This window comes from Mirounga leonina, unplaced genomic scaffold (assembly GCF_011800145.1).
Source record: "Mirounga leonina isolate KUSES-001 unplaced genomic scaffold, KU_Mleo_1.0 Mir_99, whole genome shotgun sequence".
Classification (NCBI taxonomy): Eukaryota; Metazoa; Chordata; class Mammalia; order Carnivora; family Phocidae; genus Mirounga; species Mirounga leonina.
In genome coordinates, this window is record NW_023270971.1 from 7138116 (window position 1) to 7162177 (window position 24062).

Consider the following 24062-nt stretch of genomic DNA (forward strand, 5'->3'; position numbering starts at 1 on the left):
GTGCCTGGGCTTCTTTCCCAGACCTTGGCTGCCAACCCATTTTAAACTCATCCTTAGCGCAGTCAGTCACCTGAAGAAAAAGAGACTCACAGAGAGCCCAAGATGAAAGAGTCTTTAATCTTGTGGCTTTTTGAGTTTTGTTTTTAGCAGGAAAGGCTTATTTTCAAAACAAACAATCATGCGGAATTTACCAGTTTATAGAACAAATAAGCAAGGACATTTATGGCAGACTTGTTTGTTCCAGCAAAACTCTAGAAAGAAACAAAATGTCCATTAGTAGCAAGCGGGCTTAATAAAGTTATGGTAAAGTCGTACCCCGGAATACTACACGGCCACCTAAAAGCGTGAGGGAACCCCCAACACTAGCAAACGTCCTAGGAAAATCCGTATTTTGGATAGACAATATTTGGCTAATGAGTTCATTTTAGGAAAAAGTGAAGAGGGGTTTCCGGGACACAGGACTTTTAAGTGATAAGATTGAGAAAAATCCCAGGCAAAAAGATGAGTTGGTCACCCTATGCTTAACAGAAATTAAGACTTTGTTTTAGAAAGAAAAGATACAAGTATATTTGTATATTTGTAAATTCACAAATGAAATTGAACCAGTATTTATACTATAAATACAGACGCAAAACTGTGTGGACTGATAGGAAACACAAAACCATCTCAAGATATAGTAATAAGTAAGAAAAAAAGGCAAGGTACAAAGGTCAAGTGTGCTCTTGTTTTGTAAGTTTTCTCCCTCTCTCTCTTTTTTCCCCTAAAGGTCAGAGTGGGGGAGCAGTGGGAGATTTATTCATGTAATAAAGTAAAGCTTGTGACTTCTTATCTACTTGTGTACCATATCATAAGAAAATGGCCGGACTAGGGGCGCCTGGGTGGCTCAGTCGGTTAAGCGGCTGCCTTTGGCTCAGGTCAGGATCCCAGGGTCCTGGGATCGAGCCCCACATCGGGCTCTCTGCTGAGTGGGGAGCCTGCTTCTCCCTCTCCCTCTGCCTGTCGCTCCACCCGCTTGTGCTCTCTCTGTCTGTCAAATAAATAAATCTTTAAAAAAGAAAAAAAAAATGGCTGGACTGATTTTCACCAAATTCTAAGGACACGTTTGGGGTGGTCTGACTTAAAATATGGGTTGTTTGGCATATGAAAACTTCATCCTAAGGAGCCTGAGGAGGACACTTCAAAGAGATAAGCCATCATTCTCCGGAGAAGCTGATCCTAGTTAGTAAAGAGAGGCCCACATAATCACCAATTGGGAAAGACACACAATATGGGTTCAGGTCCACTGACAGAGAAAACAAAGAGTGGCTTATAGTGAGTGTCCAAAATAAAGGATCACAAAGGATCCTAAAGACCAAACAGAAGGCCTCATTGTGCAGGCCTGCTCCGCACATGGGTGAGTAGAATCAGACATCTAAATATGTTAGGATGTAGGTATGTGTATCCAGATGTGTAAGGATGTAGGTGTGTGTATCCAGATGTGTTAGGATGTACTTATGTGTGTAGGTATGCTTCCGAGTGGAGCAGCTCTTCTGGTTATTAAAGCTTGCATTTGCATACCCCTGAAATTAATAATACACTATATGTTAACTAACTTGAATTTAAATTAAAAAAAAAGAAAAAGCGGGGCAGCCTGGGTGGCTCAGTCGTTAAGCATCTGCCTTCGGCTCAGGTCATGATCCCAGGGTCCTGGGATCGAGCCCCGCATTGGGCTCCCTGTTCAGCGGGGAGCCTGCTTCTCCCTCTCCCACTCCCCCTGCTTGTGTTCCCTCTCTCGCTGTCTCTCTCTCTGTCAAATAAATAAATTAAAAATCTTTAAAAAAAATCTATTAAAAAAAAAAGAAAAAGCTTACATTTTTGCAGACTACCCTGAAAGATAAATATGAAATTGGTAATAAGCAGTGTCTCTGTGAGGAGGAGGATCACAGATCTAAAATGAACAGGTACTTATTTTTCATTGCATAGCCTTTTGAACTGTTGGCAATATTTTCCATTTTTATATAGCAAGTGCTTTTTCTTTTAATTTATGGAATATTTCAATGTACAAAAAAAGATATAGAGGATAATAAAGTTAATATTTTTGTGTTGGGGCCCCTGGGTGGCTCAGTTGGTTAAGTGTCCGACTCTTGATCAGCTCAGGTCTCAGGGTTGTGAGTTCAAGCCCTATGTTGGTCTCCAAGGAGCCTGCTTAAAAAAACAAAAAACAGGAGCCCCTGGGTGGCTCAGTTGGTTAAGCGTCTGCCTTCAGCTCAGGTCATGATCCTGGGGTGCTGGGATCAAGCCCCACATCGGGCTCCCTGCTCAGCGGGAAGCCTGCTTCTCCTTCTCCCTCTGCTGCTCCCCCTACTCTCTCACTCTGTCAAATAAATAAGTAAAATCTTTAAAAAAAAATAAAAAAACAAACAAACAAACAAACAAAAACCTTTATATCTTCCTGCAGGTTTGACAAATCTTAACATTTTGCCATATCTGGTTGTACTAGAAAACCCATAGCTCCCTTCTTGTGTCTTTCTCCTCTCATTCACACAGAACACTTTGGACACTTCTGGTCATCAGATGTGTGGGGTGTTGTGTTTTTTGGTTTTTGTTTTTTTCCCCCACAGCAAGCAATTCTTTGACACCAGCTGAGTGTCCTACAATGTAACTCAATTCTGACATTATCTATCTGAAGATAGTATCAGATCCCAGAGGTGAAAGCCTCAGTCCCACAAGACTCCCCCTACTCAAATGCCAGTCCCAAGCAGTAGATCTGTGGTAGACCCCCAGGTGACCTACAACTTCTGTTTGACTTGGCTACAAATTGGAGGTTCTCATTACTCCCTCCCCTTTGGATGTGGTTATTTACTACAACAGGGAACTCAGGGAAAAACTTACGTTTACCAGTTTATTAAAGAATATGATAAAGGCTGCATTTGAATAGCCAGATGAAGAGATACATAGGCAGAGGCCTGGGAGAGTCCCAAGCACAGGTGCTTCTATCCCTGTGGAGTTGGGGTGCACCACTTTCCATCCCATGGATGTGTGCACCAACCTGGAAGCTCTTTGAACCGCAACTCTTTCGGATTTTCTACGTGGATGATCATTCATCTGTAAATAAAGACAATTTTATTTCTTCCTTTCCAATCTGTGCAACTTTTTTTCCTTTTCTTGCCTTATAGCATTATCAAGAACTTCCTGTACAATGTTGAAAAGCAGTGGTGAGAGAGGACATCCTAATTTTGGACCTGATCTTAGTGAGAAAGCTCTAAGTTTCTCACTATTAGGTAGGATGTTTGCTGTAGGTTTTTTGTAGATATTATTTATCAAGTGAGGCTGTTCCCCTCTGTTCTAATTTACTGACAGTTTCTATCATGAATGGGTGTTGGCTCTTGTCAAATGCTTTTCTGCATCTACTGATATGATCATGTGGTTTTTCTTTTTTAGCTTATTGGTATGTTGGATTACATTGAGTGATTTTCAAATGTTGAACCAGGCTGGCATACCTAGAATAGATCCCTCTTGGTTATGATTTATAATTCTTTTTAGACATCATTGGCTTTGATTTGCTAGTATTTTGTTGAGGATTTTTGCATCTGTGTTCATAAGAGATATTGGTCCATAGATTTCTTTCCTTGTAATGTCTGTCTGGTCTTGGTGTTAGGGTATTGCTGGCCTTATAGTATGAATTAGTATTCCTTCTGTTTTCATCCTCTAAGAGAGATTGTAGAGAACTGGTATATTTCTTCCTTAAGTGTTTGGTAGAACAACTAGTTAATTTTAATAAATAAGGGGAGTAGTCTTGGTAGAAAGATGCCCCACCATCTACTACTCTCTTTTTCCTGAGGTACCTGCATGGAACCTTAGATTTCCATAGAACACAGCTCGAAATCATTGATCTAGATCATGAATCAACAAATTTTTCTATAGAGGGCAAGACGGTAAACATTTTAGGCTTTGTGGGTCCTATGGTGTCTGTTGCAACTCTTCAACTCGGCCAGTGCTGTGCAGAAGCAGCCCCAGATAACAGACATTAGAGATAAAGGCGTGGCCGTGCACATTTAGTGAAAGAAGCAGGCTACAAAAATACTAATAAGATGGTTAATGCTCGTTGAATGCCTACTACACACTAGCCGCTGTAGTAAATGATCTACCTGGATTATCTTGTTTAATTCTCAGAACTGCCCTGTGATATAAATGCAGTGATCTCTAATTTATGGATGGGGAAACCATTTTTGTTTTTTTATATATACAGTTGACCGTGAACAGCATGGGGGTCAGGACACCGACCCTCTGCGTGCCCCGACCCCCTGCACAGCTGAAAAATCTTCGTATAACTTTTTTTAAGATTTATTTATTTTAGAGAAAGTTCACGGCGGGGAGGGGCAGAGGGAGAGAGAAATTCAAGGAGACTCTGTGCTGAGCGCGGAGCCTGATGCAGGGCTTGATCCCACGACCCCAAGATCAGACCGGAGCTGAAACCAAGAGTCCCACTCTCAACTGACTGTGCCACCCAGGCACCCCGAAAATCTTTGTATAACCTTTGACTCTCCAAAAACCTAACTTCTAATAACCGGCTGTTGACCGGAAGGCTTCACCTCTCCCTCCAGCCCTTCCTACCATCTCAATGGCTTTTCTGGCCTCTCTAATTACCAGGAACATAGAGGAAACCACATCTTCTGTTTAGAGCAAAAAAGGAGTTAGATACCCACAAACGACTGCCTGGTGAGGGCTATTTCCAAATTGGATCCTGGGAGGAGCAGTGACTGAGCACAGTCAAAGCCAGGTCTGCTGGTGGGTGTGGCCTGACTGGGCAGGCCCGGTCCTTCTACAGAGTGGGGAGTGGTAGGATTCAGGGACACGTCCTCAAAAATGTGAATTTTGAGATGCATTGCTGGGCACTCTGTGTGTATTACCTGTGGATTAGGTGCCACCTGGAGCCGCATCTCCCAGATGAAGAGAGATGGAGTTAACTTGCCCAGGTTCCCTCTGTTTGAGGGACTTGTCTAGCTCTTTCCATGCTGAGCCAGGAACCATGTGGGCTGGCATAGGATCGGTGGGGGTCCAGAACTGCATGGCCTTTTCCATGTTTTCTCAGCTCCCACTATCAGGAAGGCATCAACAAAGAGGCTAGTGACCAGATGGTCCGTTAACTCCAGCTCTGTCCCTGAGGAAAGGCTGAGGAGGGAATTTGGGATACTCCTCGTGAGGTAGGCCAGGGAGGGGTGATAGGCATAGGAAAGGAAAAGCATGTTCTGCCTCTGAGGAGCCACCACAGGGAAGGGCTAGACTGATGCCCCACATGGCAGGACTAACCCAGCCCCAGTCGTGAAAACTGCCAGGAACGTAAGGATGGGTTCGACACCAGATCCTTCCCTCACAGAACTGTCCAGGGCAGAACAAGCTGCTAGTGGTGCTCCCTATTACGGATGGTGTGCAGGTCAGGCCCTGGGGCCACCCATCAGAGTTAGGGGATGTGGACATTGGGTTGGATGACCACCTAGGTCTTCTCCTTCCCTAGGATCCTGTGATGGTAAGGATAGCCAAACTGAGTACCCTTTGTGTGTGTGCATTACTCACTTCACTCTAAGAAAAAGGTATTGTTATTATTCCTATTTTATAGATGAGAAAACTGAGATCCTGGGCAGTTAAGCAGCTTTCAGAAGTTCATACAGCTGGTGAAAAACCAGGCTGGGACTGAACCCATTTGCAGAGCCTGCCTTCTTATCCAAGATACAGCCGGCTTCTAGCTGTCTGGGGATCTACCATTCTAAAAGGATCAGGATGCTAGGAACCTCTGATAAGCAGACCAAGGGGAGATAGATCCTTATTTCCAGAGACTTTGATATTTTATTTCAAGGCCTTCATGAGATTTGTAGACCTCCCCCATCTTAGGTAGCAGATTAGGAAACTCATCTTGTCCACTTAAACTAAGTAGCCACAGCCCCTAAGGACATGGAAATCTAAAATCAGCTCTGACAGACACTCCCTAGAAATTGCAGACTTGAGGTTTTTAGGCGACTGGCACTAATTAAAGGAGAACACAAGAGAGGACCGTGACCCGAACCAACCGCTCACACCCACACGGTGCAATGCTGAGATTCCGTTTTTACTTTTTGTAGTCTGCCACGGCCAAAAGGAGGGAGATCGGATGTTTTTCAGATTTCAGTTTTCAAACTTCAAATTGTATAATGGTGAAACTTCTTGTTCAAACAAAAAGCTTCATTTGTGGAATGCCGTCAGCAAGCATTTGGCATGTGATGATCTTAAGGCTCACAATAGCCACATGGGGTAGGTACTATTATGACCCCCATTTTACAGGTGAGGAAACTGAGTTGCACAAAAGAATCAATAGCTTTCCCAAGTTACCATGGTTATTAGGTGGTGAAGGAAGAATTTGAACCCAGAGCTGCTGAAGTCCAGAGGATGTAGGCCTGGGCTGAAGGAGAAAGCCAAGTTGATAGAACCATCAGCTGAGCTGCCTTGGTTTGGGTCTGGGTGGGTTGGGTTGGAAGAGTCCACCCATTGAGACTCTCCCTTGTGCACTGCGGAGCCCTTGGGGGACCTTGCCAGTACCAGAGAGCAGTATAAAACACAGGAAACAACTCAAATGTCCATCAATAGGTGAATGAATAACCACTCATGGCTTGTGGTAAAGCCATACAACGGAATACTTACTATTCAGTGATAAAGAGACGCGAATGTTGATACCCATTAATAACAGATGAACTTCAAAATAATCATGTTGAATGGGAAAAAAACAGGCAAAAAATGAGTACATACTGTATGATTGCACTTATATAGAAGTCTAGAACATTTAAACTAATTGTGACAGCAGAATGGTAGTGGCTTGGGGTGGAGGGAGGGGTAGAAAGGATTACCAAGGGACCTGAGGAAATTTTCTGAGGTGATCTAGTCACTATCTTGATTGGGGTGATCATTTCATGAGTATGTGTTTGTTTGTGTCTTAAAAAAATCATACCTTGGGGTGCCTGGGTGGCTCAGTCGCTAAGTGTCTGCCTCCGGCTCAGGTCATGATCCCGGGGTCCTGGGATCGAGCCCCGCATCGGGCTCCCTGCTCCGCGGGAAGCCTGCCTCTCCCTCTCCCACTCCCCCCGCTTGTGTTCCCTCTCTCGCTGTGTCTCTTTGTCAAATAAATAAATAAAATCTTTAAAAAAAATCATCATACCTTAAAATGAGTGCAATTTATTGAATGGAAGGAATCATACCTCAATAAAGCTGTTAAAAAAAAAAAAACAACAGTCAAAAATAAAAATCTTGTATTTAACAGGAGGTCAGGACAGAAGGTGACTAGCTTAAGCTCACTCAGCACGTGGAGGGGCTCCCTCTGGGGCCCACACCACCATGGCGGACACAGTCTCACTCACGTCCAGCCCCAGGCTCTACCTCCAGCCCCTTGAGGGGTAGATGGCTTCTCTGTAGCTGTGGGCTCGGTCAGCACTGGACAAACCAAGGCTTTGGCCACAGGATGGATGGTTGACAGAGGCAAAGTGGCTGGGAGCTTTACCCCATCAGTCCCAGAAACAATGACAATGACAGTTACTGGGACCACCCCAGAGGCCACTCTAGGCTGCTGTACTCACCACCAGGGACCTTTGACAAAAATATAAGCCTGCTGAAAGGATTAGACCAGGCAATCTCCTCCTCTGAGGATGCATGCACCTACCATGCACCAGGGTCTGTCCTCGTCCACTGTCTCGTGGGGACCTGACAGGATGGAATGACATTAACTAAGGGCACAACGCACAATAAACACCCTCCCAACGGTACCTATTACACAGCCAGCAAATATTCGCTCGGTGCCTGTTCTGTGCTTAGCCTGATGCTGGAGGACAGGAAAGACACGTGGACAAAGAGCTTTGTCCCAACCCTGAACCTGATGGGATCAATGCTGTGAGGGCCAGAAGAAATAAATTACTTCCAGTTGTGGAGAGGTTTCATGGAAGCTGTGGTATGTAAGGGAGGGAAAGGGATTTCTACATGGAGATAGGGTGGTGGTGCGGAGGCAGGCGGAGAACATTCCAGTTACAGGGGGGCAGCACGACCCACAGCCCGATATCTAGGGGACCCGGGAGCGGTTTGGCTGCGGCGAGGGCTGGCTCAGGCGCTGGAGGAGGCCCCGAGTCGTACGTGGACACATCGGCTCCCCACTCCCACCCCCACAGAAGCCCGCACCCTGCCGGCTGATCTCATTCTGTGGGCGGCCAACTGCGCGGCTGATAGGCGGGGTAGCTTCCCGGCCCTTCTGGAGCCTCAAAGAACAGAACCAAGGGCCTCAGCTGGAAACTCGGATGGGGGGCGGGGGGTGGGGAAGAACTCCTCCCAGGCCCACTCGTCCCAAGCGGCACCGGCGCCTCAATCCTGGGGCGTGCTCAATGGGCCAGCCAGCCTGAACGAGGTCTCCTGGCAGGCTCCAAAAAATGGAAAAACCCTCAGGTTCATCCTCCCCGAATCCACAGTCCCAGTCTTAAACTTCTCCTGACGGTCCAACCCAAAGGACACTGCCATCTGGTGGCCAAGAAAGCCAGCTACCAGGAGGGTTGGGAGCGTCCCTGTGCTGAGGGCCACAAAGGCAGAGATGGTTGAGAGTTCATAATCTCGTAAGGGGACCAAAATTATGCTAGCACACAGCTTAGAGTTGGAACAAAGTCTTATTTCTGGCTACAAAGCTCCCTGAAGTGCAGGCATTATCCATGTGCAGAGGAGGAAACTGCTTCTGGGGACATGAGGGGACGGATCTAAGGTCACAGCTGGGTCAGCTTCAGAACTGGGTCGCATCTGAGCCCAGCAGCGCTGGTCCCCCATCAGTGCCCCATAAGTGGCTAAAGCGATTCTCAACGTGGGGTACCCAAAACCCTTTCAGAAGGTAAAGGGGGGGAAAATGATTGTCATGAGATGCCTTTTCCTTTCACTTACAATCATACAGTGAAATTTTCCAGAATCTAAAGATGTGCAATGGCTTCATCTAGTCCCAGCGGCTAATGGGATATGGGCTCGTGTATTCTTGCATTTCAAAAATCTGATTTCTAGTAAGGCATAACCTACATAAGCAAAAGCTCTTTGAGATACACAATAATAATCTTTAAGAGTGTAAGAGGTTCCTAAGACAATAAAAGTTTGAGAACTTCTGGTTTAAAGAAATACATAGTTTTTAATAAAATAGAGCTACACACAGTAAAACATACCCTTTGTTTTGACATAATTGAATGAACTCTGTGAGACACTATTTTTAGGCTGACTGGAATCCTAACTGCCATTTCTATAGACCTATGATTAATGGAATACACACAAATGAGTGAATAAAGAATGTTTACTGTCTAACTGGTAAGCACCACTTGAAGTGATTTACACATGTCACCTCATTTAATCCACACGGCCACCATTTGTAGCGGATGCTATTACTGCATTTTAAGCCTGTGCACACCGAGAAATTAACTGGCCCAGCTGGGAGGTACTGGAGCATGGACTCTATCCCAGGCAGTCTGTCTACAAGCCTCTACCCACTTTTCTAACTGCTGTAAGATTTAACATCCCTTCAGTGCAATGCACTTGATGATAGAAGTCTTTCAAAATATTGAAAACAAAGGGGATCACCCATCTGGCCCAACATCTTCACTCTGTAGATGACAAAAGTGAGGTGCAGAGAGGGGAAATGACTTGCCGAAGATCACAGAGCAAAGGATCACAATCTGTCAGGCCTGGTGCTCCCAGTGGGGAGCCCTTAGAACTCCAACCCCAGTAAGCACTGTAATTACTCCTTCAGAGCATGTGAGCAAGTAATATCCAGACACTGCAAGAGACAACACCTTCAACAAGAGCGGCTCAACTTTATTGCAGGGAAGCTAGGGAGGAGCAGGGCAAGTGAGGGTCACTGCCATCGCTGAGCAGGACTGCCAGGCCCCTGGTCTGTCTGGAAGGCAGGAGATCAGTGCCCTGGAAGAGACGAGAAGTTAGGTGGAAGGAAAGCACCATCTGCTGTGCACAAGAAGGCATTGCAAAAGCAGCAGAGGTTCACTAAGGGGCAGTTGTGGGAGGTAAGTGGGAAACCCAGGTGCTGGAGCAGAACGAGCACTGCAGCATTCAGCCCTGCACTCTCCTCCCACCCAGTCTGTAATAGTCGGGTTGGCTGGAACCCATTAATCTCGCCAAAGCCAATCTCCACCAACGCCTTCTCCTGGGGAACCTCCGGGGCTGCTGGGATGGTAGGTTCTCCCTGTCCTATTTCAATTCACACTGGGAAGAGAATGAACAAAATCACCAGCAAACAAATCTGCCGACGAACAGACAGTCGAGGTGACTTTACGACCCAGAAACACTCTCTCTCTGAGTCCCAAACCTGGCTTCAAATCCGTCACTGGGGAGTGTCTTAAAACAGACGGAGACAGATGCTGCCGGGACGTGGCGGGGGGAAGCTCGCTCGACGGGTGAGAATCACCAAGTGCTGTCCAGCTGAGTCTGCAGGAGCCTTTCCATACTACACATTGCTTGCTAACATGCTTGCCCAGATAAACTTAGCTGTTATCTAGAATTTGCTTCAAAATAATGGGCACAGATGAAATAGAACAATGATGGCAATGACTTATCAGTGGATCTGGGTAATGGGTACACAGGGATTCCTTTTACTACTTATATGTTTAAAACTTCCATAATAAAAAAGCAAAGATAAATTAATTAATTGAAAACTATGAGAATTACTCAGCCACAGAAAGGAATAAAGTGCTGATCCGTGGTACAGCTTGGATGAATCCTGAAAACGTTATGCTAAGTGAAACTGTATGGTTCCTTTTCTTTTTTTTTTATTTTATTATTTATTTTATTTTTTTTAAGATTTTATTTATTTGAGAGAGAGAATGAGATAGAGAGCATGAGAGGGAGGAGGGTCAGAGGGAGAAGCAGACTCCCCGCTGAGCAGGGAGCCCGATGCGGGACTCGATCCCAGGACTCCAGGATCATGACCTGAGCCGAAGGCAGTTGCTAAACCAACTGAGCCACCCAGGCACCCTGTATGGTTCCTTTTCAATGAACCATCCAGAGGAGGCAAATTGAGAGGCCGAATGCAGATTAGCAGCTCCCAGGGGCTGGGAGAGGGGGCAGTGGAGAGTGACCGCTTAATGGGTTCGGGGAGTTTTTCTGGGGTGATAAAAGCTTTGAAACCAGAGCTGCACAACATCGTGAATGCAGGAAATCCACTAAATGGTACACTTTAATTGTATGTTATGTGAACTTCACCTCAATAAATTTAAAAACTACTATGAGAAGAACACACATCAAGTTACCCATGGTTTACAACTGGCAGGAGTTGAACAAGATTCATATGCTGGGGCCAGGAGTCTCCAAAGGGAGAGGCCTATGTTGGAGCTCCCCCATGTGGTTCGCCTACTCAGGAAGTTCTGGCTCTTCCCTCCTTCTATCCTGTCTTGTCAGAGCACTTTTATCAACCACAATCTTATAAACTGACACAGAGGCCCCTTACGAAACAGGGCAACCAGGGACAGATGGAGAGGCCCAGAGTGCCACCCACCATTCTCCTCCAAAACCCCTCGGGGTTCAGGAACCATGTGACCAACACTGATCCGCAGCATGGTGGAAACGTATCTTCTCTTTGAGGATCATCCTTCATTTTCAGAGGGATTTCCCAGTAACCATCCCCCATGGCAGGAAAACAGGATAGAGGTTGTGGCCCCATTTTAGAGATGAAAGGCCTGAGTCTCCAGAATGTAAGAAGTATTCAAAGTCACAATGTGAAATGAGGACATCATTATTCATCCTGGGCTCATTCCTGACCATGGGCTGTGTCCATGGATAAAAGGGGATGAGGAAAACAGATGCATCTAACATGATGTCATGTGATGTCACCCTCTACACAGGACACAGCCACAGCCCACCAGTCAGCTGTGGCTGGCCTCTGCTTGGGGAGCTCTCGTGGGCCCACACACAGGGACAAGGCCACCGGCCACGAAAGAACTCTGATTCAGGACACCTCTCATCCTGCCTCTGCCACTCGCCTGTGTGGGGCTTGGGTCAAGTCCCCTCCCCTCTCCAGGCCTCATGTTTCTCAATGGCACTGAGCCCTGATCCACGGCAGGGATGTGGCAGTCACTGTAATTCAAGCACGACAAGGGCAGTGACAGCCAGGGAGGGAAGGATTCTGTGCCGTGAAGGATTCTGGAGCAGGGTACAGAGGGAAGGAGCGCTGGATCAGTCAGTGAGGTCTGTCCTGGTTCCACAGCGAATGGTTCGGCACAGTGCCACACTTACGTGCCTCTCTGGATTGTGGACATTTAAAGGGGACATCCAGCCTGGACATGAGGATTGCTTTTGTACCAGTCGGGGCAGAGGGCATGCTCAGGAAGCTGACACCAGTTCCGGGTGGGGAGAGAGGCCAAGTTGAATTAACTTACCTGGTCAGGGCACAGGAGCATGATGCCCAGGGCATAGGGTCCTCTTGGATGGGACAGTTTATCAAAGCATTGCTCAAGCTCTACGCTCTATACTCAACCCCTGCTGATCACGAGATGCACTCCCCAAGTCATAAAAGGGACCCTGGGAGACGTAACACAGTGCTCTGTGTACTCTCAGGGGGCTGTAAGGATTCCCAGAACGTGGGATTTGCATTAGATAATGACATATTTTGTACAAGGGCTGGGGCTTTACCCACCTGCTCCCTTTGGTCCATCTTGGGCCCAGGGGTCCAGGCCCTCGCTACTTGGGGCCGAGGTAGGAAACAGCCTTTCCTGTTTTCTCCAGGGTCTCCAGCAGAATGTCCACGCTGTGCTCAGAGTTGATGCAAACCTTCTTGTTGGGCAGGTCAATGTCAAACTCAACTCCTGCAGGAAAAGGAAGTGAGGTGTGTAGGGGGGAATCAGAGACCCTCCCAATCAGAGCCAGAGAGTTCAGGCTCTAGAATTCTTATTCACAACCACCTTCCCCTTTCCTCCATGCCAGGGATCAGCAAACTCTTCCTATAAAGGGCCAGAGTCACGTTTTAGGCATCAGGGGCCACATGGACTCAGCTGCATCATCTTCTCTCTCTGTGTATTGCTTTTACGCCCCTTTAAAAATGAAAAACCATTCTCAGCTGTACAAAAACAGATTGTGGGCTAGATTTGGCCCACAGACGAGTTTGCCAATCCCTGCTTGAGGCTCGGGCTTTTAAATTTTTTCTTCTTTTTAATTTCAAAAGTAATTAACACAGACACACCACTGAAAAAAAAAAAAAAGCAAACATTTCTGAATAAAACTAGAAAGTGGAAGGCCTCCAGAAGTCACTACAAACAGCATGGCATCTACCCAGTCTTTCTCCCAGACAGACAAGTGAAAAGTAATTCCCCCAAACGGCATTGTACTCTATAAACAGGTCTTGCTATATTTCACTTTCCAGTGTCCAGGGGATCTTGCCATCTCAGTATATACAGACTTACATCATCCTCTTTTTTTTTTTTTTTTAAAGATTTTATTTATTTATTTGAGAGAGAGACAGAGATAATGAGAAGAGAGCATGAGCAGGGAGGAGAGAGAGAAGCAGGCTCCCGCTGAGCAGGGAGCCCGATGTGGGACTCGATCCCAGGACCCTGGGATCATGACCTGAGCCGAAGGCAGACGCTTAACCGACTGAGCCACCCAGGCGCCCCCATCATCCTCTTTTTAACAGCTACACTGCATTCCACAGTGTGGACACCCCGTACATCCACTCAGTGCCCTGCTGCAACGCTATAGTGAACATACCTTAACATATAAAACTTGTGAAAATATTTCTATACCATGAATTTACAGAATGGAAACGGGGGCGCAACGGACTGGCACATTTTAAATGTTGATATTGTAAAACCACCCTCCTAAAGGGCTGTGTCAATTTCAAGCCACCCTCCCTTCCCCGAAGAGCAGTCCATGGGAATACCTAGAATGTGTCTTGTTGAGAAAATGGAATGCAGAGGGAAAGCCCTTGATAGGTTCTAGGCCTGGCTTCACCACTGACTTGTTGGATGACTACAGGTGGGTCCTGCCCCTTCTAGGCCTGTTTCCCCAGCTGCACAGGAAGGAATTCAGGGTGGCCAGCCCCTATGGTCTCTCCAGTTCCCATATGCCATTAGCTGTGATTCCTCAGGCCCAGCACTGCTCATCTAAGGCTCCAACTAATCCTTCTGACCTCAAGAGGCCACCCAAGTGGGGATAGTAGTCAAAGATGGGGAGAAACCCATCCAAATTCAAAGGGAGATCCCCAAACATCAAACAGCCTTAAAAGCCCAGGGCACAGGATTTAGTCATAATGTCTGCAATTTGTACCGAACGGATACTGAGGGAGAAAAAAATGTACCGTGTCCTTGCTGCACACTGGATCTTTGTGTTTTGGTTCAGAAGTGTCTCCCTTCTCTTTGGAACAAGTATTTTGGTGGCACCATCGCGCTGGAAGAAACTCTGGGATCATCCAACCCAGTGGGTTTCAAAGGTGCTCCTTGCAGCCCAGATTCCTGGCCGGGTGTCTTCAAGCCGTCAAGAGTGCAGGCAGGCCCGCCCTCACCCCTCACTTCATCTGGAACGTGCCACATCATACTGGAGGGGCTTTCGAGCAGAGTTTCACTCTTACGGGATCCACAGCAGAAGCGGACAGAGGCTGACACGCCGACACGCAGCTAGGGTGGCCCCAGTCACATGGCAAGTCAGCAGCCAGGTTTTTCCTCCTGCTTCAGATTCTTTCAAATTAGGATTCCAGTTTCCAGGACTAGAAACCAGCCGTTGACTCACTTTGGGCAAGTGCCTTCCCCTCCCGGGCTCTGGTGTCAACATCCCCATTCCACAGACGGAAAGGCCAGCAGCTCAGAGGAACGCTCCAAGTGCTAATGGGATCACATCCACATGGAAGCCCCTTGAAATCTGGGTATTATTTGGGTTTAACCGTGAGAAATCTTAGAAGACGGACTGCCCAGCACTACCAGAACTCTGAGCACAGCTCAGTCATTACCTCATGGAGCCCCAGGGCCAGACCCCAGCCCTCTTTGGGCCTCAGTTTCCCCAGCTGAGAACCAAGGGGGCTGGATGAGAATAACGGTTTTCTAAATATGTCCAGAAGAGGCGCTTTAGGACTTCTGCATGTGACTTGAGTCAAAGTCCTTTTTTTTTTTTTTTTTTTTTTTTATTCATGAGAGACAGAGCGAGAGAGAAAGGCAGAGGGAGAAGCAGGCTCCCAAGGAGCAGGGAGCCCGATGCGGGACTCGATCCCAGGACCCTGAGATCATGACCTGAGCCGAAGGCAGACGCTTAACCATCTGAGCCACCCAGGCGCCCCAGTCAAAGTCCATTTTGAAAAAATATTACAATTTTCTAAATGTTAATAGAAAATGACACTCCAAGGTATCATCTGCAAAATGATCACACCGAAGATCACCAACATGTTAACTAGTGCTGCCAAGACCGTGAGCTGGACTATGTAGCCAAATCCCAGCTCTGTCACTTTTACTCTGAGATCTCAGTGAAGTCGCTCAACTTCTCTGAACTTCAGTTCCTCCTGCTTACAATGGAGACAGTCTAAGGAGCCACCGAAATGGCTCTGGTGAGGAACAGATGATGTGGTCCACAGGAAGCCACCAAGCAGAGTACTGGGCACATGCTAAGTAAGTACTCAATACATTTTAGTCGTCCCGTTATTATCGGCTTCAACTCAAGCCTCTCTGGCTCCGTGGCTGCATGCATTTGCACGCAATTTAAGGGCACCGGCCTCCCCCACCTCACCCCTACCTGCGGGCCACTCACTCACCTCCCAGCTTGTTGAGCACCCGGCTGACGGCATTTGAGCAGCCTTCACAGGTCATGTCCACGGAGAACTCGTGCTTCTAAAACAAAGGGGACCGTGAGCCAGTCCTGAGGCACAACCCACACCCCCCACCAGCATGCAGGCCCACCCAGGGGCCAAGACAGAACGCAGAGAGACAGGGCCAGGCTGGCTGTCATCAGACTTACCAGCAGCCTGTTTCTGAGTCCCACTCTATTAGAGTGTAAAGTGGAATTAAGAAAGGGTTCCTCCATCTCACAGGCTGTTGTATTGAATGAGATAATCCCTACAAATCCTTCAGCAGTGTCTAGCACACGATGAGTAGAATCACCTGGGAAGCTAGTTTAAAGTCTTACCTTCAAAATCTTGGTTCTTGAGACCACCGACAGCTCTGACATAGGTGGGCCCATGGCCTCTGAGCAATGCTGATCTGGTGGTCTTATTTATACAGCAGAAGATCATCATCTGCATTAGAATCACCCAAGAACTTGCGAAAACTATTCTGATCAACGAGCGTGGGCTGGGGCGTCTATCGTGGCTAATAAGTGTCTCTGGTATTCTGATACACGGAGATCACTGTGCTCACCCACGTGCCTCACGGTCCAAGGCAGCACCTGAGTCCCAGGAAGGGGTTTGCCTGGGCTCCCAGTGGGTCGGAGGCTGGGCCAGTAAGGGGACCCAGACTCCTCGACTCTTCATATGGGCTCAACATCCTATAGTCTCCAAGGGCCTGAAGGCAAGCTTTGTTCAGTTCACTGCTGCGACCCGATCCTTGAACAGTGCCTGGCACACAGTAGGTGCTTACTACATTTTATTGAGTGAGCAGATGATTGACACAGCTGGTTGAGGACCTCTGGGTCCTTCCTTTGCTTTCAGACAAAATTTACTATACCAATACATCTTCTATTTTAAAATCTCTGGAAATAAGCCCAGCCTCAGTCCCCAGCTCTGGCACTTACAAGCTGTACCACCACGAGTAAGTTATTTAACTCTTCTTGCCCTGGTTTCTACATCTGAAAAATGGGTATGAGAGTCCCTTCTCCAGGTTAGTGAATGTGACAATCATTTTAAGTGTGGGAGCCAGCCTGCAAGATGGCTCCAGTGACCTCCACCTCCTGAGTATTTATGCCCTTGAGAAGTCCCCTTCCACAATGTCTCAGGGTTGGTGTGTGTCTGGCAGAATATGGCTGAAGTGATGTTATGTGACTTCTGAGGCCAGGTCCTGAAAGACACCGGGGCTTCTTCCTTGCTCTCTCTCTGGAGGAAGCTGGCTGAGACGTCTTAAAGACCCTCAAGCAACCCTATGGAGAGGTGCTCACGGTGAGCAACTGAGTGTCCAGCCAACAGCTATGTGAGGGAGCCATTGTGGAAGCAGACACTCCTTCAGATGACTACAGCCCGGCAGACATCTTCATGCATCTTCATCAGAGACCCCGTGCCTGGGACACCCCGCAGAGCTACTCCCAGATTCCCGACTCTCAGAAACTAAGAATTAATAAACGTTTACCCTTTTCAACCACCGAGATTTGGGGTCATTCCTCAGGAGCAGAAGGTAACTAAAACATTAAGAGGTTGGAACCTGGGGCGCCTGGGTGGCTCAGTCGTTAAGCGTCTGCCTTCAGCTCAGGTCATGATCCCAGGGTCCTGGGATCAAGCCCCGCATCGGGCTCCCTGCTCAGCGGGAAGCCTGCTTCTCCCTCTCCCACTCCCCCTGCTTGTGTTCCCCCTCTCGCTCTCTCTCTCTGTCAAATAAATAAATAAAATCTTTAAAAAAAAAAAAAAAGAGGTTGGAACCTACTAATAGTCTCCACTGGGTGAAAAATTAGTTGTTGCATTATTATTAGTTTGTTCCACAGCTCTCTTTTCCTTCACTTCAAAAAACAATGGCTACATGTTTCATGGAGCATTCCAAAGTATTTTTTTTTTTAAGATTTTATTTATTTGAGAGAGAGAGAGGAGAGAGTTCGTGAGCTGAGTGGGCGCAGGGGCAGAGGGAGAAGGAGAAGCAGACTCCCCGCTGAGCAGGGGCAGGCAGATGCTTAACTGACTGAGCCACCCAGGCACCCAAGCATTCCAAAATATTTCAAATTTGTTACCTCAGTTGGAATTCTGGACATATCAATGTTTCTCGCTGGAAGACCTCAGGCAAAAATCCCTGTGCCTTTAAAAAAAAAAAAAAAATCCCTGCACCTTAAGGGCCCCAGTCACCTTACCTTACCAAAAAGGTATTAGCTAACTCAAGTTTCCTCAAGCTCAGTGCACAGAAGAATCACTTGGGGACTTGAGGACATGCAACTCTGCAAGCAATTACCTCTATCAGCTCTGAGGCTCTGGGCTGGGCCCTGGGACTCTCTCCATTTTTAACCCATTGGGGAGACACAGGGAGGCAAGGCCACACACCTAGAAAAATTGGACTAATGGCTTCTCAAGCTCTTTCCAAGTCTCAGAACATGTTTGGGTTTGGCTTCAATCATCATGCCGTCCAGGGGAAACTAAGACCAAGAGTTAAGAGTTTGGTTTTCCACTATTTTACTGAGACCAAATCTGCAAAACCTGCCTTAAAGAAAATGGTTAGTTTTTCTTTTCTTCTAAACACCTCTGATTCCTTTAGCTTGTATGACTACTTAACAACAACCATAACAAATTCTGGAAAACAGGATTTGTAGCAAGTATTCCAAAATCTTGTCTTTAAGGTGTGGTCCTCAGACCAATAGTATCAGTGTGACCTGGGAGCTTGCAAAATGCAAAATCTTAGGTCCCACCCCAGGCCTCCTGAATCAGAATCCTCGTTTTAACAAGAAACCCTGGAGGGCTCAGTCTGAGAAGCGTGCAACTCTTTATCTTGGGGTCGTGAGTTCGAGCCCCAGGTTGGGTGGAGAGATTGCTTAAAAATAAAAACTGAAAAAACAACTCCAAGACACCCAGTTTATTCCTGCCCACATTACAGTTTGAGATGCTGTTCTAGAATGTGAACTGGCAAACTACAGCCTGACTCTGAGTTGGTTTTATGAAGTTTTACTGGAACACTGCTAAGCCTGTTGGCTTACTTTCACACTGGAATGGCAGAGTTGAGTAGTTGTAAAGGCAGCAGATGGTTCGTGAAGCCTAAAGCATTTCAAGCATTCACCTGGCCTTTAAGAAAAAGTGTGCCGACTCCTGCTCTAGAATAACCAACAGACAATCCAGATTTGTCGATGGTTTGCACCTGGATCCCAACCCAAAGTCTTAAAGGGTCTGCAAGACCGATATAAGACCTAAGTCTACTGAGTGCCCCTGTGCGCCAAATGCTCGGTACACAGAATCTCAGTTCTCACTGGGCTTGGGAAGGGAGCTAGAGACCCTATTTTACTCCAGAGGAAACTGACGCTCCCAGGGGTTCACGGAGCTGCCCACAGTCATGGGGCGAGTCTGTGCCGCGGCTGGGATGCGAACCCAGGCCTTCCTGGCTCCAGGGACGTTTTGCTAGTGAGGAGCTGCCAACAGTGCTGCCAGGTGCCATCCTGTGACCCTGACTCTCAGCAGGAGCTCTGGGAGTGGGACAGCTCATGAAGAGGAACAAGTGTATGCTGCCCAAGAACCTCAAGTCAACAGAAGTGAAGCTTTCTGCTGCTACCTACAGAGCACGGGTCCCCTTTCATCCTCCACAGTACAGAGGTCAGAAGCCAGGAGGCGGCTTCTGGGTGGCCAACGTTACAAGTCGGTGCTCTTTCCCTCTACTCGGACTTGCACAAGTCCATTCGGGGGTGGTAGAAAATCTACTTAAAGGACAGAGTAATCCATTCTTTACAGAGAATCCCAAGGCCAGCCCCCTATTGCCTCAGCCCCTCAGACAGGCCTGTCACCTCTAAGGTCCTTTACAGCAATGAAAAAGTCCAGTAAACTGTAAAATTCTTTAACAGAATCTCAGAACTGGAAGGGCAGAAATGCAGTGGAGTCACCTTGTCCAGCCCCCTCCCAGAGAAGGAAGTCTTTCTCAAATATCCAGGATATTTAGTCTTTGAACACAACGTCGATTTGTTTATGAATACTAATATTTGAATAGGACTACATGCCAGGCATTGTTCTAACTTTGCACACATTACCCTGTTTAAACATCACAAGGTCCCCATGAGATGGCCATTATTATCCTTTCCTGACAGACAAGGGAGCTGAGATTCAGAGGTTAGGTCGGTCACTCAGGGTGACACAGCTAGTGAGGAACAGAGCCCAGACTGAAAATATCTTCAAAGCCTAAACTTCTAACCACTGTGGTCCTTCTTAAAATGGGGTTAACACTCGCCTGCCTCTAGTTCTACCCCACTTGTCCTAGGTTGACACAAGAGCTACCATTTCTTGGGGACTGGCTATGCCAGTATTTTACTGGCGTTTTTCCAGGTAATACTAACAATAGTCCCCTGATATCAGATTTTATCCCCATTTTACAGATGAGGAAATAAAGGCAGAGGTAAAGCGGCTTGCCCAAGGTCACGCAGTTGACAAGCAAGGGCACAGAGTTTTTCAAAGAGGCTTCTGAGATTCCAAGTTTTTGTCTGAGAAACCTCTCAGGTGACATGCTGACCAGTTTTGACCACAGCCCCTTGACTAATACCCTCCTCTCTTCAGTTTCTCATCTTATGATGTGGTGCCAAGTGCCCTCTTCATTCTGACCATCTGCTCTGGAGGGTCTTTTGTCTGTCAAAATCTCCAGAAGTGAACAGAGTATAGAGTGATCCTCAAACTGGTCTTTCCTTCACTGCCACCCTCTACAAAAACCTAGTGACCTTGACTATCCTAGTCCCAGGGTGATTAATGCTGTCCTGTTAACATTGCCACAGGCAGATTTGCTCAAGTAGGAGGGCTGATAACGTCAGGTTCTTTGTCCATACTTTGTGCTGAGGATTTGTCTCAAGGCACCTGGCAAGACCCAATGGAAATGACACCTGAGATGTTTGTGACTTGGCCCAGGGGGCCTCTGGCTTACCTGCCAGCTCCCCAAAGCTAGGCTGCTAAGACACAGGGCATCTGTGGGACACCTCTGGGTATCCACTTGAAGCAGAGCCATAAACCAGGCACCCTGGGGGAAACTGCTAACCACCACATGACCCCAACCAGGCTCTACAGGACGTGCTTGGCATCACAGCTTACTCTCAATCCGGTATAACTACTTTTGTCTGGCATTTATTTCCCAAGTGGTCAGGCCAGGAGAGACTGGGAGCCTGAAGATAAGGGGCTCAATCCTGGCTCCACCCAACGCCTAAAGGAGACCTCCAGTAAGTTACTGGGCTTTTTCTCTTTTTATCTGCCAAAGTCCTTAATTTCTTATCTACAGAATGAGACCCTGAGCAACCACGTATGTGCATTAAGACTGAGTGAGTGGCAAAGGCCCCTAAGACCTGCTCATTCCTCCCCAAACCCTGTCTTTGAGCAACTGGCAATTTTTTTTTTTTTAAGATTTTATTTATTTGACAGAGAGAGCACAAGCAGAGGGAGAGAGAGGGAGAAGCAGGCTCTCTGCTGAGCAAGGAGCCCGATGTGGGACTCGATCCCAGGACCCTGGGATCATGACCCAGGCGGAAGGCAGCCGCTTAACCAACTGAGCCACCCAGGCGTCCCTCAACTGGCAATTTTTTGAGCAGGTCCCTTAACCTCTCATGGGCTCATGGGTTCAGGTTCAGAAAGTGATCGGTAGGAAAGGTTAAAAGCACTGTTGTCTCCAGTCAGTGTCGCCCAGGGCTGAACTGAAAATGGGTGAGTGGGCAGGTGGTAGGAAAGAAAACCGCGGATCTCTGAAAACCTGCCCCGCCCAGGAGGCAAGAGCCACCCCACCCCCTCCCCCACTCCCCCTTCAAGCCAGCTCCGCAGACAGGGGCAAACAGGGGGAAGGCACAGGGACTAGACGTCCCAGTTCCAGCTCGCCACCCGCTTCCTGGGTGATCTCGGCGACTCTGCCCCCTCCCTGGGTCTCAGTTTCCCCGTCTATGCAGGGAAGGGTTGGGCTTGTAACACCTGGAGGCCTTGCAGCTCCGATGTTCTGAGGCCTGACTCCTACATAAAACCCCTTTCGGATCGGATTTTCTGGAGGGTCGCAGAAGCTGGAAGTAGATGGGGAGGGAAGGAGTAAGAAGAGAGGCAAAAGCTCCGGCGGCGGCCTGAGCCCTTGCAGTGACGTGTGGCCGACCGGCGGTGCAGCCGAGGCACAAGCGGGGGACCCGGGTCTGCCCGGGGCGGGAGCGAGCAGGCACTCACCGGCATAACTGTGGATGTGGTGGTGGCGGTGGCGGCGGCGGCGGCGGCGGCGGCGGCTGCGGGAGCGACGCTTCTGCCGGCTCGGAGAGCTCGCGCGGCCGTGCTTCCGGGGCTGCGTGCCGGGAAGGGCCGCCCCTCCCGCCAGGCCTCGCCCCGACCCGGCCCGCCGGCAGTTAGGCCCTGCCCCCTGGCCCGGCGGGCGGAGAGCCGCCCGACCGCCGCCGTTGGCCGCCCCGCCTCCTTCCGGTGGGCGGGGCCGGAGACCCCCGCTCGCCCGCAGCCGGCTGGGCCAGCCTGCAACGCCTCCTGGTCACTTTTCGGCCACCTGCTTCGAGTCAGGCCTGTATTAGGGGCTGGGAATGCAAGGTCCCCGCAGTGAAGACGACAGACTCCGCCCCTCCCTACAGGGACAATCACATTTGCTGGTGTAAGTGAGTCCCAGCCGTGAGCCGGCACGGTGCTAGGTATCCAAGACGCTCTAGCGAAAAGGACATGGCCCAGTCGGGAGCCAAGGGAGCAGGCGGTGAAAACGCAGTGTTAGACGGGCTGTATCATGGGAGCTGAGAGAGGATGTCTAACTCACCAGACTCCCCCTTTCAAGCCAGCTCCGTAGCTGGAGTGTGTTGGGGGCGGGAGAGGGGTTCCGAATGCGGAGGTTTCGGGAGGAGGTAGTCTGAGTCAAGGCTGGAGAGTACACGTTCATATAATGAAGAGGAGCTATTTGGGAAGGAGGGAGGCAGAGGGAACAGCAAGTACTAAAGTGGGAAGACAAGAGTGGGCTTGAGAGGCAGACACAAAGAGGTGGAGAAATGAAGCGACGAGGATGTGAGATCCACAGCCATGGGTGAAGACAGGTGAAGGCAGAGGTGCTCTAGGACACTAACAGAGAAATAGGCTTGCCAGGACTGGGAATTGCAGTCACACACACACACATACACACACACACACACCTCTACATACACAGGAGCATGGGGGTCGGGTGGGGGGACGGACGCACACTCTTCTTGGAATATCCAAGGAGTCTGCCAGAGGGGCCCAGTCTGAGTTAGTAGTTTCAGAGAGCTGTCATCAACAGAACTGTTTGGACAGCTTATTAACAACCCGGATTTCTAGGCTTCATCCTAGATTTACTGCCCCTTAATCTCAAGGTATACTTTTAGTACCCCTCCTCTGCTTGGTTGGGGGAACCCCTGGTTGAGGAAAACTATAGTCTTAATACATGAAACCTTTTTGAGAGTGTGCTCATTACTGATTTATTGTCTCACCTCCAATTCCTTTTTTTTTTTTAAGATTTTATTTGACCGAGACACAGCGAGAGAGGGAACACCAGCAGGGGGAGTGGGAGAGGGAGAAGCAGGCTTCCCGCCAAGCAGGGAGCCCAATGCGATTCAGGGCTCCATCCCAGGACCCCGGGATCTTGACCTGAGCCGAAGGCAGATGCTTAACGACTGAGCCACCCAGGTGCCCCAATTCATCCTTTTTGTTTGCTCTATGAAAATAGATCCGGACCCTTTAATTTTTTAAAAGATTTTGACAGAGAGAGAGTGAGCACAAGCCAGGGGAGCTACAGAGAGAGAAGGAGAAGCAGACTCCCCGCTGAGCAGGGAGCCCCACTGGGACTCAATCCCAGGACCCTGGGATCATGACCTGGGCCAAAGGCGGACACTTAACTGCTTAACTGACTGAGCCACCCAGGTGCCCTGATCTGCACACTTTAGATTTTTTTTTTTCCCTTTGCCCACTGGCAGGATATTAAACCTTGTCAGTAAAGGTTCTGGAGACACACTGGAAGGGGAAAGGTTTTCCTTCCTGGTTCCAGTGTGCTCACTTGCCAGGCCCTTGCCATGTGGGCGGTGGCCCCATGCCCATCTTCTGAGGATGGCTCCCTCAGCACCAGGCTCCTGCTGTGTACAGGGACTGGCAGCACCTAGCAGCCAGCAGCTTCCTCCATTGTCTGTTCTCCCTTGTGCACTTTCATAGCAGAGTGCCTTCAGTGAAGTGCCTCTGTGAATAGTTTTTTCCAGCACCCGACAGGGAAATTTTTCAGCCCAGAGGGTGGATTTCCAGGAAGATCCAG

The 24062-nt window shown here is 48.4% G+C and overlaps 1 protein-coding gene across 2 annotated transcripts; it reads right to left on the minus strand.

Annotated features, from left to right (window-relative positions):
- Positions 1-2869: 2869 nt before the first annotated feature.
- On the minus strand, positions 2870-22120 carry ATOX1 (antioxidant 1 copper chaperone). Of its 2 annotated transcripts, none has more exons than XM_034999512.1 (4): positions 21986-22120; positions 15746-15821; positions 12653-12821; positions 2870-3084 (listed from the first exon to the last, which is right to left on the minus strand). In XM_034999512.1, the coding sequence occupies exons 1-3, from the start codon at positions 21989-21991 to the stop codon at positions 12697-12699; spliced, it is 207 nt and encodes a 68-aa protein (XP_034855403.1). In that variant the 5' UTR covers positions 21992-22120; the 3' UTR covers positions 2870-3084; positions 12653-12696. The 2 variants fall into 2 exon arrangements, with proteins under 2 accessions (XP_034855403.1, XP_034855402.1); XM_034999511.1 differs by lacking the exon at positions 2870-3084 and adding an exon at positions 9802-9927.
- Between the last annotated feature and the right edge of the window lie 1942 nt (positions 22121-24062).